At 34.2% G+C, this 13,856-nt stretch overlaps 1 protein-coding gene across 1 annotated transcript; it reads right to left on the bottom strand.

The window, feature by feature from the left end:
- Window positions 1-1,227: 1,227 nt before the first annotated feature.
- On the bottom strand, window positions 1,228-13,456 carry LOC107940875 (regulator of nonsense transcripts UPF2). The gene is made up of 18 exons (XM_041116089.1): window positions 13,304-13,456; window positions 12,166-12,255; window positions 11,935-12,022; window positions 10,940-11,142; window positions 9,476-9,820; window positions 9,209-9,313; window positions 8,906-9,033; window positions 7,221-7,394; window positions 7,010-7,091; window positions 6,240-6,551; window positions 5,943-6,140; window positions 5,734-5,835; window positions 5,255-5,506; window positions 4,954-5,172; window positions 3,811-3,981; window positions 3,117-3,302; window positions 2,560-3,024; window positions 1,228-2,237 (listed from the first exon to the last, which is right to left on the bottom strand). The coding sequence occupies exons 2-18, from the start codon at window positions 12,226-12,228 to the stop codon at window positions 1,737-1,739; spliced, it is 3,594 nt and encodes a 1,197-aa protein (XP_040972023.1). The 5' UTR covers window positions 12,229-12,255; window positions 13,304-13,456; the 3' UTR covers window positions 1,228-1,736.
- Window positions 13,457-13,856: the final 400 nt, after the last annotated feature.

Consider the following 13,856-nt stretch of genomic DNA (forward strand, 5'->3'; position numbering starts at 1 on the left):
CCCCTCTTTTAAATAAAAAAATCTAAAAGTTAAAATGATTTATTCAACTAATGAAATTATTCTATCTATCCTTTTAGGTTTCACTAATATTTAATTTATTAAAATATAAAATAAATTACACTAATAATCATTCAACTATTAATATTTTTTTATAATTTTATTTTAAAAGTTATAAAATAGTTACTCAACTATTAATCAATTTCTTTTTTAGTCACCCAACTAAAAAAAGTTACAAAATAGTCACTCAACTATTCAATTGTCTTTTTTGGCCACTCAACTATATTGAATGATGACCAAAAAGACAACATTGAATATTAGGTAATCATTTTGTAATTTTCCATGGTTGAGTTACCAAACAAGATATTTAGTTATAGTTGGATGGCCAAAAAGAAATTTAGTAATAATTAGATAGCTACTAATATAATTTATCCTAAAATATATTTTAAAAAATTAAAAAATACATTTTAATGTGATAAATTCAAACTTTATTGTTAACCCATCGTACAATAATAAATTCCTGAAATAGACCATTCGTAATATGATATCAAAATTTAGGTTTTGCTCAATTGATTCAAAACGATTAACTTGCAGTGTTGACTGCTTCTCTACGTTAAAGTTGTTTAAAAGATCTCTTGGCACTCATTTACGTAGGGAAATTTTTTTTTTTAAGAAAATAAATAGTTTAAAAGTATTTTAAAACGAATAATTTATATTTAAAATATGAAATAATTAAAAAGTAAATTACGTTAATATCCGAATTATTTTTTTCTCAATTGATATCTAAATTTAACCTATCTTTGGCATTTGAAATTTTTTAAATTAATATTTTTTTTCCGAATTAAATACTCGAATTTAGCTTTGATATTCAATTTTGTACCTGAGGTAATATATTTTTTTACTAGAGCACAAGTTAAAAATTTATTGAGCCACCACATAATGTCTTTTAATCCGAGAAGTAAAACATTAAAGTCAGAACTCAAATATCAAAGTTCCAAATCGCAGAAAAAAAAACTCAAATACCAACCCTTTTTATTCGATAAAAAAAAGATATATTTCAAAGCCCGAAGAGACCGGGCCTATCAACCCAAGCAGATAACTGGACAAGTTTAATGGTAGGGTAAGAGATATTGATGATGAGAGTTACATAAAAAATAAAAGTTTAGATTTCAAAAGCTAAATTAGGAAGAAGAAAATGTAGCATGGAGATTATAAAATAAAATATACACATCAAATAAGTGCATTCATGCTTTTCTATATCAAACAGAATTTACTTAGAAACCTTCACTTAGGGTAATAAAACCATGTTTTAATCAAATCCACTTCTTCCCTTTTACCAGATAATACAACAGTAAAGATGGGAATGCCAATCATTTCCGGACTCTGTAAAGCTTATTTTCAGTTCTTCGTCACACATCGGAATCCATTGTACGTACTCCTAATTAAAGATTAACATCTAGTAAAAGCAGCAGGTTAGATGTATTACGTACCTTGCCTATATGAGAAAATCGATGCAACATTAGCCATACTGCAGGAAGGCGTGATTGCGGATTTGCAGTTACAGGGCAATGTAACATCAAATTTCCATTTCAAATCAGACCAGAAAGAGATCATTCAATCATCTGGCGGTGCTCTGAGAGCCCAAGCCAATGTTTTTCTCAAACTTTCTCTAATGTGTTGAAATGGAGGCTCAATATGATGCCCAGTCTTCAGAATTTTCCATTATTCTACCATGAATCTCACTTTTTTCTGCCATAATAAGATCCACTTCCTGAATGACTATGATGGCGATGACGTGATCCTCCACCCCTGCCGCTGGATCCTTCCCATGAGTTTCCACGGCCATAAGCTCTGCTATTTCCACTTGGCCAATTCAATGTCTGTGTTCCGAGTCCATTATTCTCTTCCTCTACCCTGTCATTATACTCCAAGACCAGCCTCTTAATGTCTTGTTTCTCTTCAAACTCCGCGGCTTCTTTCTGTTTCGTGCTTTGGACTAGCGTACAATCACGGGGAATATACATTTGTTTCGTCTGTTGTTTGTTCCCCCGCTTCACGAGAACTTTCACCTGTACTTCCCGGCTTCCTCCAGCCTCTTCATCCAATGCTTCATCACCACTTTCCCCTCCCACTACCCTTCCATGATGATCTTTGATAGAACCCTCAAATACATTCATTGGTATCATCATGTTTAATGTAGGTCGGCCCCGTAGCTCCAACTTGCGTTGCTCCATGCTCTCCTGTAATTAAAAAATTGAATCAAAATGGATAGCAAGCCAAGTATTTCTTGTGACCTCAATTTGAACTGACCGATCACATTAGACAGAAATTTCAAAACCTTAGCATAGCAGATATTTCAACAAGTAGAAATAGTACATCAATATTAAAACTGAATTGGATTTTGATAGAGGAGAATGTAGGAATAGAGCTGATTTCTTGGAAACCCATCGAGTCTTGCCTTTGTGTTTTATTATCAACCGTAAGAAACCAGATAATTTCCCTTTTTCCAGAAAAGAAATTATAAATGCAACAACAATAATTAAAAACAAAACAAAAGCTTGCCTGCACTACAGCCCGGAGCTCCTGATCAAAACTGGCTACTTCTAGAGGATCAGGCTCGGCTACCTTCTGCCTGACATGAACTTCATCATCCTCATCCGAAGCAGGTCCATCATCTTCATCTTCCTCATCACTATCACATCCGTCATCATGATTCTCTTCATCCAAATCATCTTCATTATGTCCCTCTGGTTCAATGGTTTCACTCCCTGATTCACTGCAACTGTCACCAATTTCCTCGTGAACCCCACCATTTTCCTCGGAACCATTCAAAATGCTAGGTTGGTCAGTTGAGATTGAATGGGAAGTTGTCCTGCTAGAAGGCTTTTCGGTATCAGAGTGCTTCTCATTAACTGTCTTGTCAGTTGAAGCACTATGTTCATGTTCCTCAAGTTCTACTAAAGCTGCATTAACTTCTTCCATAGACGAATACCGGGTCATGTTGGGACGTAATTCGGCAAATAAGTCCTACATATTTGTCAGTTTGTCAGCTTATCACATTTATATAGCTCCAAATTACAAATTCTAAAACATAAAATCAATAGTTCCACCTCGCTTACCTGCAAATCAAATTCAATGTCCAGTGGTAAGGCACCTTTGCTAAGAATGTACCTCTGGAAATGTACCAAGAACCGATCAAGTTTTCTCTTAGAAGAACCTCGGTCAAAGTAGTGCCCACATGTCTGAAGAAGAGTAATAACCATCCTGATTCGAAAACAATCCTCAGGTGGATCGAGGATATCTTGCTAACAACAGAGACAATCAAATCAGATTACTAAAAAAAAATGAATTAAACGACATCTAATGCAAACACTTAATAACCACAAAATAAGAATGTTCTGTATTTTACTCTTCAAAGGTAATAAAATAATTTCCGCCAGTTATCTAACAATATACCTTAGATTTTCAGTTAACAAGAAATCTAATTGAAAATTTTCTTGAAATCCAGCCCTCTTTTAAGAGATCAAATCTCAAACCTGAACAATTCCGAAACCTTAACCCTCATAGCCTTTGACCCTAAAATTCCTAAATCCTAACCCACCATAAGCCCCCATATAGGCAGCATCAGCAGATATGTTCTATAACACTAACTCCTCTCTCTGAGTGCATTTGTAAAGAAGTTCAAGGAACAAAACCCCTAAGAATCTATTAGAGAGAGAGAGAAGGGGGTGGAGGAGGTTAAGCGCCTAGAAAGCACATTGCTGAACCTAGCAAGTATGCCATATAACATCAATAAATTAGATATGTAGATACCTCTGCTGTATCATGGCCAAAAACAAGAATCAAATAGAATGTTTCAAAGATGACGGAAGAATCAACATGCTCATAGTTGTATAGCTCCCCAAGAAAACGCATATGAGCAATGCGCCTCTGCTGCATCCCATAATCATTTAACTCCAGGCCAAGTCTAATCTCCTCCAAAACCTGAAAGTACAGAATATAAAAATTGAACATAAGGTGGTTGGGATTATAGGTATGTATGCTTCCAGTCTTATCTGCAAGGAAGATTATGTTGAAAGACTTTGCCATAATCATCAAGGGGAAAGATGATACCAGAACGAAATGCGCACAAATATCTCAGAAAACAAAAGGGAACACCTAATAGAAATAGTAAGTTCTGATGTTAGAAGCTAACTTTTTATAGCATCCCAATATATTTCCATCTTGGTTAATAAGAATCTCATGTTGGAGTCATCTACACTTGGTCGGGCAAAAAAATTTAATTTCATGAAGGCCTAGTCAAATCCTAAAATATCAAAACCTTCTCAAAAGGCAGCATTCTCCAAGCATATTTACCAAACGAGTAAAGGATTTCACAGAGCAATAACTAAATATAATCATGGGGAGGAAAACAAAATAACAGTCCAGGCCATGAGCAATCTATTTTTTTTTTGGCATCCTGCAATCCTAAGGGAAAAAAAACAAAGTCTTTCAAGCATAATGCAGTGAAACCTCCTGAAGACCATCATATCATGTTGAGGAGAATTTCTCCTTAGATGAAATCCAAGGCCGATACATTATGGAAAAATTAAAAGGAAAGGTGTTCTACAGTTTAAATAATACATTGAACTTGAAAAATAGAACCTAATTGGCAGATTTTTTTTGTTCAAATCACTGCCATAGTTTTAACTGTTCACAAAAGGTATACACCAAAAAGAATTTTAATATGTTATGAAGAATGTATTTCACAGAATCATAAGTTACACACCAGCATTTCTCACCATATCAACACAGAATCAAAGCAAATTGTGAATGCTAAGGGAATACAAAGTTGACCATACAAATAAAAACACAATGATATACAGTAGTGATTCCTTTAAAAAAACCAGATAACATAGATATAGGAAAAATAAAAATCAACTCAAGAAGAACTAGCTCTAAATTCAAGAAGCAAACCTCATCAACAACAGCAACAGCAAATTCATCATGATAGCGACTCAAACCAGCAGTGAGAGAAGCAATCAAGTGAATTTGACCATATTTCCCCTTGTGAACCTTCATGAAGCACTTTAAGAGATATGATTCACATTCACTCCATGGTAATTTACGAAGTTGCCTCAGCACATGCTCAATGGAAGACTTATCAAGATCTGTAAATAACAATTTCCTAATGTACTGCAAACAAGTTTGAAATAACTGAGTAAAATGGTTTAACACCAAAACAAGTAGAATATTTGACAGAAAAAGCAAATAATACCTGGTGCAATGGAGGACGGACTTTGGAGACCCGTGCAGATCTTTCAGGTGGTTTGCATAGGTAGTAAGCATTTTCCACAAGTGTGCTGTGCCGAGGATCCAAATTTTTTACATTTTTCAAGCGCATCAAGATCTCCAACATGTTAGCCATTCTTATGGTAGTTTCAGGAGAACGATACAGAAAACGACCGCACGTCTCAAGAAGATTGCAAGCGACATCAATGTTATGATGAGTGAAATCATCTAAACAAGTCTGTTACAAAAAGAATATTAGAATAAGAAAGCATATGAAATAGGTTTGCATCTATTGCACACAAATTATAAGACAATGAAAATGAGAGCAACAAACCGATTGCTCCTCATTTCTAATAGTTCTATTTGTTTCAAAAAGCTCATAAACTCCCATCAGATGGAAGTATCATCACAGGAACAAAAACTGGATAGAATTCAACATTTGTCAGTTAGCTGCTTTGCACATACCTTCAGACAACTGAAGACAAGGCCAGGTGATGAAATTTTGAACTTACAAAGTTCTCCAATAAACCTAATATTCCTGATCTTTGTTTCAATGTTCATCTGATCCTGCAGTGAATTTCAATTTTAAGAAATAAGTTACCAGCAAAAAGGAAATGAATGTAGAGATGGAAGACAGTTACAAAGAGAACGAGGGGACTTGTAAGGAAGCAAACCTTTTTATTGATTAGAAAGTTGAACTCTTCCTCCAACATCTGCAAGAGCATAGAGGGAACATCCTTCATACAAGTTGACAATGTTGCAACCATGCGAGAGTAGTATGGAAGCAACTCCAAAGAAGTCCTTGGTACATTAAACAAAGCTCTCACAAGTCTTTTCCGATTTGATTTTGAATTCAAATAACAGAACTCCACCTGAAATTTTAAATACAATTCAATAATCTTCTAGAGTTGCATAAAAACCCATCGAAAAGTGGCATTCAACAGTAGGACAGAAAACAGAGGTTTAATTACCGTCAGTTGATCAATAAGGTCACGACTCACACAACCTGGGAGTCTTTGCAGTAGAGCATCCAAATTTGTCCCTTCACTACCTTTGAGCTTCTCCTTTTCATTTTCTCCTTTTTTATCTGTATCCTTTTCTTTCTCTCTCTCTTTCTCTTTCCCTTTCTCCTTGTCTGGATCTTTGGTTTTTTCCTTATCCTTTTCTTCTTTATCCTTCCCTTTCTCTACACTCTTCCCTTCTTGCAGAGTGCCAGAGTCTGCAGAAATGTCCACGGCATCTTGTGCAACTGGTGTACTTTGATCTGCTTCAGAAGAGGATTCCTAAAAGGTAAACCAAAAAACAATTTAGATAAACATTAAATAGAGAGGACTATTTAGGGGTCTTAAACCAGCACTGTCAGAACACAAACACCAAATCAAACAATCAATAAGTCCAGAAAATTACTCTCTCTCTGCCCTACCATGCCATCAAAAAAGAAAATAAGTAATAGGTTTCTGGCATCAGATCGGATGCTAAGGATTTAAGAATGATTCATTCAGCCTTCATGGTTTGCCAGATCAAAATGCTTCACTTTTCTTATTTTTATTTCTTCAATTTAGCTTTTTTTAGCAATTCCATGTCAGAGCAAAGCAGCAGTATCCGATAATTGAACTCAACCAAAAACTTAATATGTAAAACAAAAAAGGATAATGTATCATTGGCAGGGCAAAACCACAGATGAAACCCCGAAGGAATCTAATTGAGCTAACAATAATGTTCAAAATTTTGATCTACTTACAATTGGTTGCTCTTGGGCCTTTGACATTTGCTCGCTTGCTTTGGACTCAGACTCTCCCAATAATACTGCTGGGACAAATGCTCTGTGAAGAACATGTACACAATGCTCTTAACAGCAAGCAAATACATCTTTGATTTCCAAAAACACCATCAATGAAGGGCCCTATTAATGAAGTCTCTTTTTAACTAATTGAATAATGGCCACAACATACCTAAGATCGGGTAAGCATTCATAGAAAGCTCTAGTGTCGTCATCATCCCATATAGCTTCAAGGTTTGAAGACTCTTTTCCGGATGTTGATGAAGCATCATCCCCAGTAGTAACCCTAGTTGTGTGACTGTCCTCTGGCATGACTGGAGGCTGCATATCAAGTGCTTCAGCTAAACTGCAATACAATAATTTAAAATAATTGAACGATCAATATGAGAAAGAGGCAAAATCAGTTATGTATGATTTTCTTTTGTAAGTAATAAAACCTCATATGAAAGTTATTCCTGATGCAAGAGGCATGCTAGACAAGCAAATTTAGTAACACCAACTTCTGTTTTCTTCTTTCTTTTTTTTCTCGGGGACAAGTTAGTCACTGACTTTGGCGAGAACAAAGAGACCCCAATAAAACCAGGGTACAGAGTTCCAACGTAATAAAGTTGCTGTTAAGTATTAAATAATTAAGGTTTTATCAAAAAAGTAATAAATAACTCAACTGATTCTTCACTGATCTAGACAAATAGGACAACACTTCATCACAATTCTATTTCACTTCAAACTTTGTACAACCATATCAGTAAATACAAAATTTCACAGAAGAGACCATTGAATCGAGTCCAAAAACAGCATATGTCACAATTCTTGATAGAACTGCTCATCCATCAGAAGGAAGAGAGTGTAGTACTAGGCGGATCTCAATTTCATAAGGGATCTAGTTCCTAGACTCAGTGATGCAAGAGCCGTATCAGGATACATACAATTACAATTATCTGAGTAGCATTTAATATCCAAAGAAATCATAGAAAAAGTCAATTACAGTTTATGCTTTGCCAACAATCACACTCTTGATAGCCATTAATCTGATACAGATCTCCAAATTCAGGAATGAGAGCAATCACTCCAAACTCAGGAGCAACAGTCTTACTTTGAAATTACCAGAAATCATCTTTGTTTACCACATGGGGCACTAAACTCAAGAACTCAAATTGAAGCTAACCATACCAGTAGACCTATTCTTTTAGGTTGTCATCACAGATACCAGCTTTTGCACTTCAGAAACAATAGAAATCCCAAACATATTATCCTTAGAATAAGTGATCTCAAACTCTCCACTGAGCATCCAAAGATTTCTACCAAATTAAATGTGCAACTTTCCCAACAAACACTTTAAAAGACAAATCATAGTACATATGTAGTGCACGTAACAACTAGTAGCAGTTAAAAAATTTTGGTTTTGAAATGCGAAGAAGTACAACTGGTTCCACTCAAGCCAATAAGTAGTATTAGAAGAGGCTCAGTCTTCAAAAATTTTCTGTTAAAATAGAAAATGGAAAAAACTAAATGCTTATGGTATGAATGTGGCAATTCCACAATTATACTGTTATATTTATGCTGATCGGTAGTTATGTAACAGATGTTTGGTCCTTAGCACACATCCATTCATCTGCAGAGAGCAAAGATATCAAAATGCAACTCCATCATTACTCAATGCTAATAAAGACATAAAATTGTCAATCATAACATCATCAATCATGGTTCAGGCATTATACATAAACATCTATGATTATTTATAGAATAAATTAAATGATACTATATTCACTACAGAAATGTTGATATCAATTAATTGACCATTAATCTAGTTGCCACTAAATAAAAAGTCCATGAAAATGACATCATAAAGCAACTTACGATGAGACATTGCGGTACAAATGATCATAAGATTTGCGTAGCTTTTCATATGAAGATGCATTTTCTTCACTGAGCTCTCCTTTAGCATTTAGAATCTTGGCATTCTCATGCTCCATTTGGCGAAGTGACTACAAAAGAAAAACCCCATCAATTAGGGGAAGTGGGAAACAAAGCAAAGGATAATGAAAGAATCAAGCATTCAAACTTATTACACGACACAAGATATGGCTAAAGATAAGTCCAAATAAGAACCTCATGACTTATCGCCCCTAAAAGATAATATTTTCAATTGCAAAAGCTTACCGCATGCTCAGACTGAAGAAGTTCAGTTACAGCATCATAATATAGATTAAATGCCTTCCTAAAAGTTTTCTTTTGATCCGCCGTGATACCAAGGCCCTTGAAGAACTGTAGCAAATTGCCAACAGAAGCTATGTCAAACCATAAACTGTCATTATCAAAATTAATGCTACAAATACTCTAAAATAAGAAATACAGTCATAATAGCTTTACATAAAAATAAAATGAGATGAAAATATCAGGCCATCTAAAGAACAAAATTCAACGTACCTCATCTTGAATTTCTTGACCCGACACTGGAAGTCCTAGAAACACTCGCCCTTGTCGAGCAAAACTAGCAAGAAGAGTCAAATTTGCCTGAGTAGCATCTCGGTCCTTTAAGTGCTCTGTGCTAGTAAGATCCTTAATGATATTGATAAAGATTCCATTGTCCTCTATAACTCCAACAAAGTAAAGTTCCAGAAGAAGTTTCAAAGTGCTACGCTTCTTCATTGCCTTCAAGTTCCTGTCAGCATCTAAATCATCCCCAGATTTTCCAGGAAAGAAGACTTTCAGGAGCCCTTGTATCAGACTTGGTGAGAAATCTTTGTACCTTTGATGAAGCAGAGAGCAGATCTTTGACAGAGAGACAATAGTAAGATACCAACAAACTTAAAACGACTAAAAGATTCAGTGTATAATAAAAAGCTAACAAACGTACAGACGCACAATGTTGCTAATAAGTATATTCTCATCAGTGCAGAGAACAAATCCGAATAATCCGTTAACGCATGTAAAAACTTCAAGCAGGTGACTTCAACAATCATAGCAATGAAAGAGAACTCAATATTAAAAAACCAGCAAACTTAATACACATGCAGATACAGATGTCATAGATATGTGCATCATTAATGATACCAAGGAATGCATACCTACATCCATAATCACATTTACAAATATTGAGCAAGCAACTTTATCAAAAATGATGAGAATATATAAGAAGAAACTGGGAAGGTCATGGATAATTTCAAACTAGAAATTCTGTTATACTTAACATAAACTAGGGCAGCTTATTATAAATGTGTATGTGTACATGTACATGTATATGTATATGTATATGTATATGTATATGTATATGTATATGTATATGTATATGTATATGTATATGTATATGCATATGCATATGCATATGTATATGAATATGTATATGTATATGTATATGTATAATTAAAATAGTAAGAGGAATCAGACTAGGATACTCTATAATATTTGAATCGTATGGAATAAATAATTTTAATAGCTATATTATTGAATCCTCATTAAAACTTGGGTCTGCTAGCAAAAGCTCAACAATTACACACGAGGGCATTGAAGGAGGTAAATAATGATTCAAGAAGCTACTACAACCCATTTGGACAAAAAGCGAATAGGTTCTTTTTCTTTCTTATTTAAAATTCTCCTTAATCACCTTGCTTACACAGCTATGATTCATTCATGTCTTTGGGTTTGGCTCGTGAAACCACGTATCATTTTCAGCTGAAGAGAACATAAGAAACTTCACATTTCAAATCTGAACAAAAAATGCTACTATTAACTTTGCATGTCTTGGTAGGGAATAACATAGATCTTTTTAAGACAATGTCCTCATAGCAAATTATCTGAGAAAACAATATGTATAACCATATAATCTAAATAAACATGTGTTGAAACATAAAATCATACAATTTGTAGATCAAACTCATTCATGAAAGCTACCTGCACTGCAGCTTGTATATCCGAACTCTTAAGTTTGGCATCACAAATAGCAGATACAGCTTCACTAACAAATTTACTTAAATTGACACTACGTAGCTCCTCCATCAATCCTTCCTTCAGCTCCTCATTTATTTGCTTTAATTTTTTAATAACAGCTGTATTGCGCTTAATGCTAGAATCCAAAGTCCTGAGGAAGCCAGAGTCTAGAACCAAGAGAAAAAAAAAAAAAACATTTATGTGACAGTTATTTAAGTACCAATATTCATAGAAATTGATTTCATGTTAAAAAGATAGATATTAAATGCTTCCGTGGCTATATAATAAGAAGGGACTCCATAGATAACCAGTATAAAATATATAACAACAACCAATTCAGATGAATTGGAAAGAAACAAAATATAGTAGGGACAAAACTAAAGAAGGGCCAGCTGTCCAGCACTTTAAAGAGCTATCAGGTCCACTTGAGTTAGCACCATAGTAGGAAACATAAAGGAACATTGTTTTAGATGGTTTGGTTATTTGCAATAATAGGCCCATGGCACCGAATAGAAAGTCTGAGTTGATTCAAGTTGAAAGGAGAATAGAACAGGAAAAAACCAAAAATCTCATGGATGAAATGGTCAAAAGAAATAAAATGCTAAACAATGATGATAACAATAATTTGATATTTGAATGCTCTAAATCCTAAGACACAATTTCTCTACAAGCTTCAATATCTGAGTTTCTAACATGCAAACCTCAATCCTTCAACAGAATCTGATATGATAAGTTCACAAGCCACTTAAAGCTTATCTCGGGACTGATCTATTTGTTACTAAACATACTATAAGCTATAGTCATTATAGACCAACTATAAGCATTTACATCTCCTCAAAAATATTTCCAGCACTGGCTAAAATCACTATAAAATAAACAAATCAAGTTAAAAAATTTAACCATTTCCATAACCAGCAATAGCCATATAAAACCCCCGAAATGTGGTAAAATTTACTAACCAGGCCTTTCAGGATTCAAATTGGTTTGACGAAGAGCCATTTTTCCCTCAATAGATTTCTTAATTTCCTCAAGACGTGCAACAGCTTCCTGCAATTGGAACAAAACATATATGTGTGTTATATCAAAGTAACTTCCTATGAAGAAAAACCACTCCAAGGAAAAGAAAAAATGACCAGACAGTAAACCTTTTTCATCCATTCACGTGAAATTAACCAGGCCATCAATCTTACCTCATCATCTTGTTTTCCATGGTGTTCACCTCCAGCCCGAGATTCATCCTCTTGGTTATCCATCTCATATACTTATAGCCACAATAATCCCTGTATAAATAAACTGATTTATAAATAATCAAGAAACACACACTAAAATTATGAATAATAAGGAGCTAAACAGAACCTTCAAAAAGTGTTATAACAATAGTTAAAGAAGCAATACTTGAACATAGCATGGGAAGAAAGTAAAAAAACAAAAATACCAACTAACAAGATCTTCTTCTAAGTTTTCCAGAGTAATGCGTTTTGAGGTAGTACCAATATAAATAACTCTCCTCCATGTTAAATATCACAACCTCAGCTAGCATTAGTACCCCCTAGCTATGTTGCACAAACAAGGTATTCAACACCATAACACAATTTAGTTTCAATTACTCCTTTGTAAATCTGTGTTGCTCTGACTCTTCATTTTACTTGAAATATCTATGTCCAAAACCCGTGTCCAAATCATATCCAGACGTTGGCATGCAGATATGATCCTCCAAAGGCATTCAAATACATAAAAACCTTAGGGAAAACTAAAAGGACTAGAAATTCTCTAAAAAGGACCCAAGATACTGAAGCACTAATCCTCCTTCACCAACAATTAACAGCATGTAAGCACGAAGAAAACCATTTCCTAACCATTCAAAATACATGCGCTAAACCATAGAAAGAATACAGAACAAATGATTTATAATCAGATTTCTAAAACCACATTTCCCCTTTTTACCACTTTCCTAATCTCGGAAAACTAAAAATGAAATCAAAATTATTTTCCTTCCTTTCCTTATAACTTCTTTCCAAACAAGAAAGATAAACAAATTGTCAACTGATAACTAAAAACAAAAGAGAAGAAAAGAAAATTCACATAATTACTCCTATAACCTATCTTAAAAGTTCCAAATCTTCTCACTTACAACTTCAGTTGACCAATTAAAAGCATTTCATAGTAATGATGATAATACTAAATCGTTCAAAAAATTCAAATCATAGGCTCGTAGTTCACTCAAATCATAAACATACGCAAAAATTCAATCTGATTTTAAAAAAAAAAAAGGTTAAAATTTCCGTGGATCTTAGAGAGATGGAAAGAAAGAGAGAGTTAGGGTTTGACCTGAAAATTTGAGGAAGAAGCTAAGAATGATAAAAGTAAAGAAGAAAAGAGAGGAAGGGAAAGGAGGTGTGTATGAGGCCCTGGAAGAAAATTTTTCTGGAAACCAACCCGAATTGTTTTTTGAAGAAGAACCGAGAAAATAAAAATAAAAAATAAAGTGAAGCTTTGCTCTTCAAAGCCAAGGGGCTCGAAATCGGATATCGGGTCGAACTTGAGTCCGTATTGGAACTTTGTGGGACCCAATTTTAGGGTTTGGGAACTTTTATTTCTTTTTCTTTATAGATTGAGAATGATGCGTTTTTGGTACGTCTAATACGTAAAGCTTTTTTTTTTTTAAGGAATACATGCTGCTATTTTATTATATGATTATTGTGTTTAAAATATTTTAAATTTATATAGATATTAATTTTTTTAAAAGATCTTTTTGATCATATTTATTCTTTTTGAGACAATATTTAGACTACTCATAGTCTATTCTCAAACCCATAAATAAAAGAATAATACGCTTCAGTGCACTCGAATTACGTCCTCTTACATTAACAACAATATCTAT

This window comes from Gossypium hirsutum, chromosome A06 (assembly GCF_007990345.1).
Source record: "Gossypium hirsutum isolate 1008001.06 chromosome A06, Gossypium_hirsutum_v2.1, whole genome shotgun sequence".
In the NCBI taxonomy this organism is placed as follows: domain Eukaryota; kingdom Viridiplantae; phylum Streptophyta; class Magnoliopsida; order Malvales; family Malvaceae; genus Gossypium; species Gossypium hirsutum.

Coding starts and splice junctions, on each gene's coding strand:
- LOC107940875 (XM_041116089.1), bottom strand. CDS start 12,228: ATGGATAACCAAGAGGATGAATCTCGGGCTGGAGGTGAACACCATGGA. Junction 9,314..9,475: donor GTCAAGAAATTCAAGATGAG/GTACGTTGAATT, acceptor AATTTGCTACAG/TTCTTCAAGGGCCTTGGTAT. Junction 9,034..9,208: donor TTCTTCAGTCTGAGCATGCG/GTAAGCTTTTGC, acceptor TTTCTTTTGTAG/TCACTTCGCCAAATGGAGCA.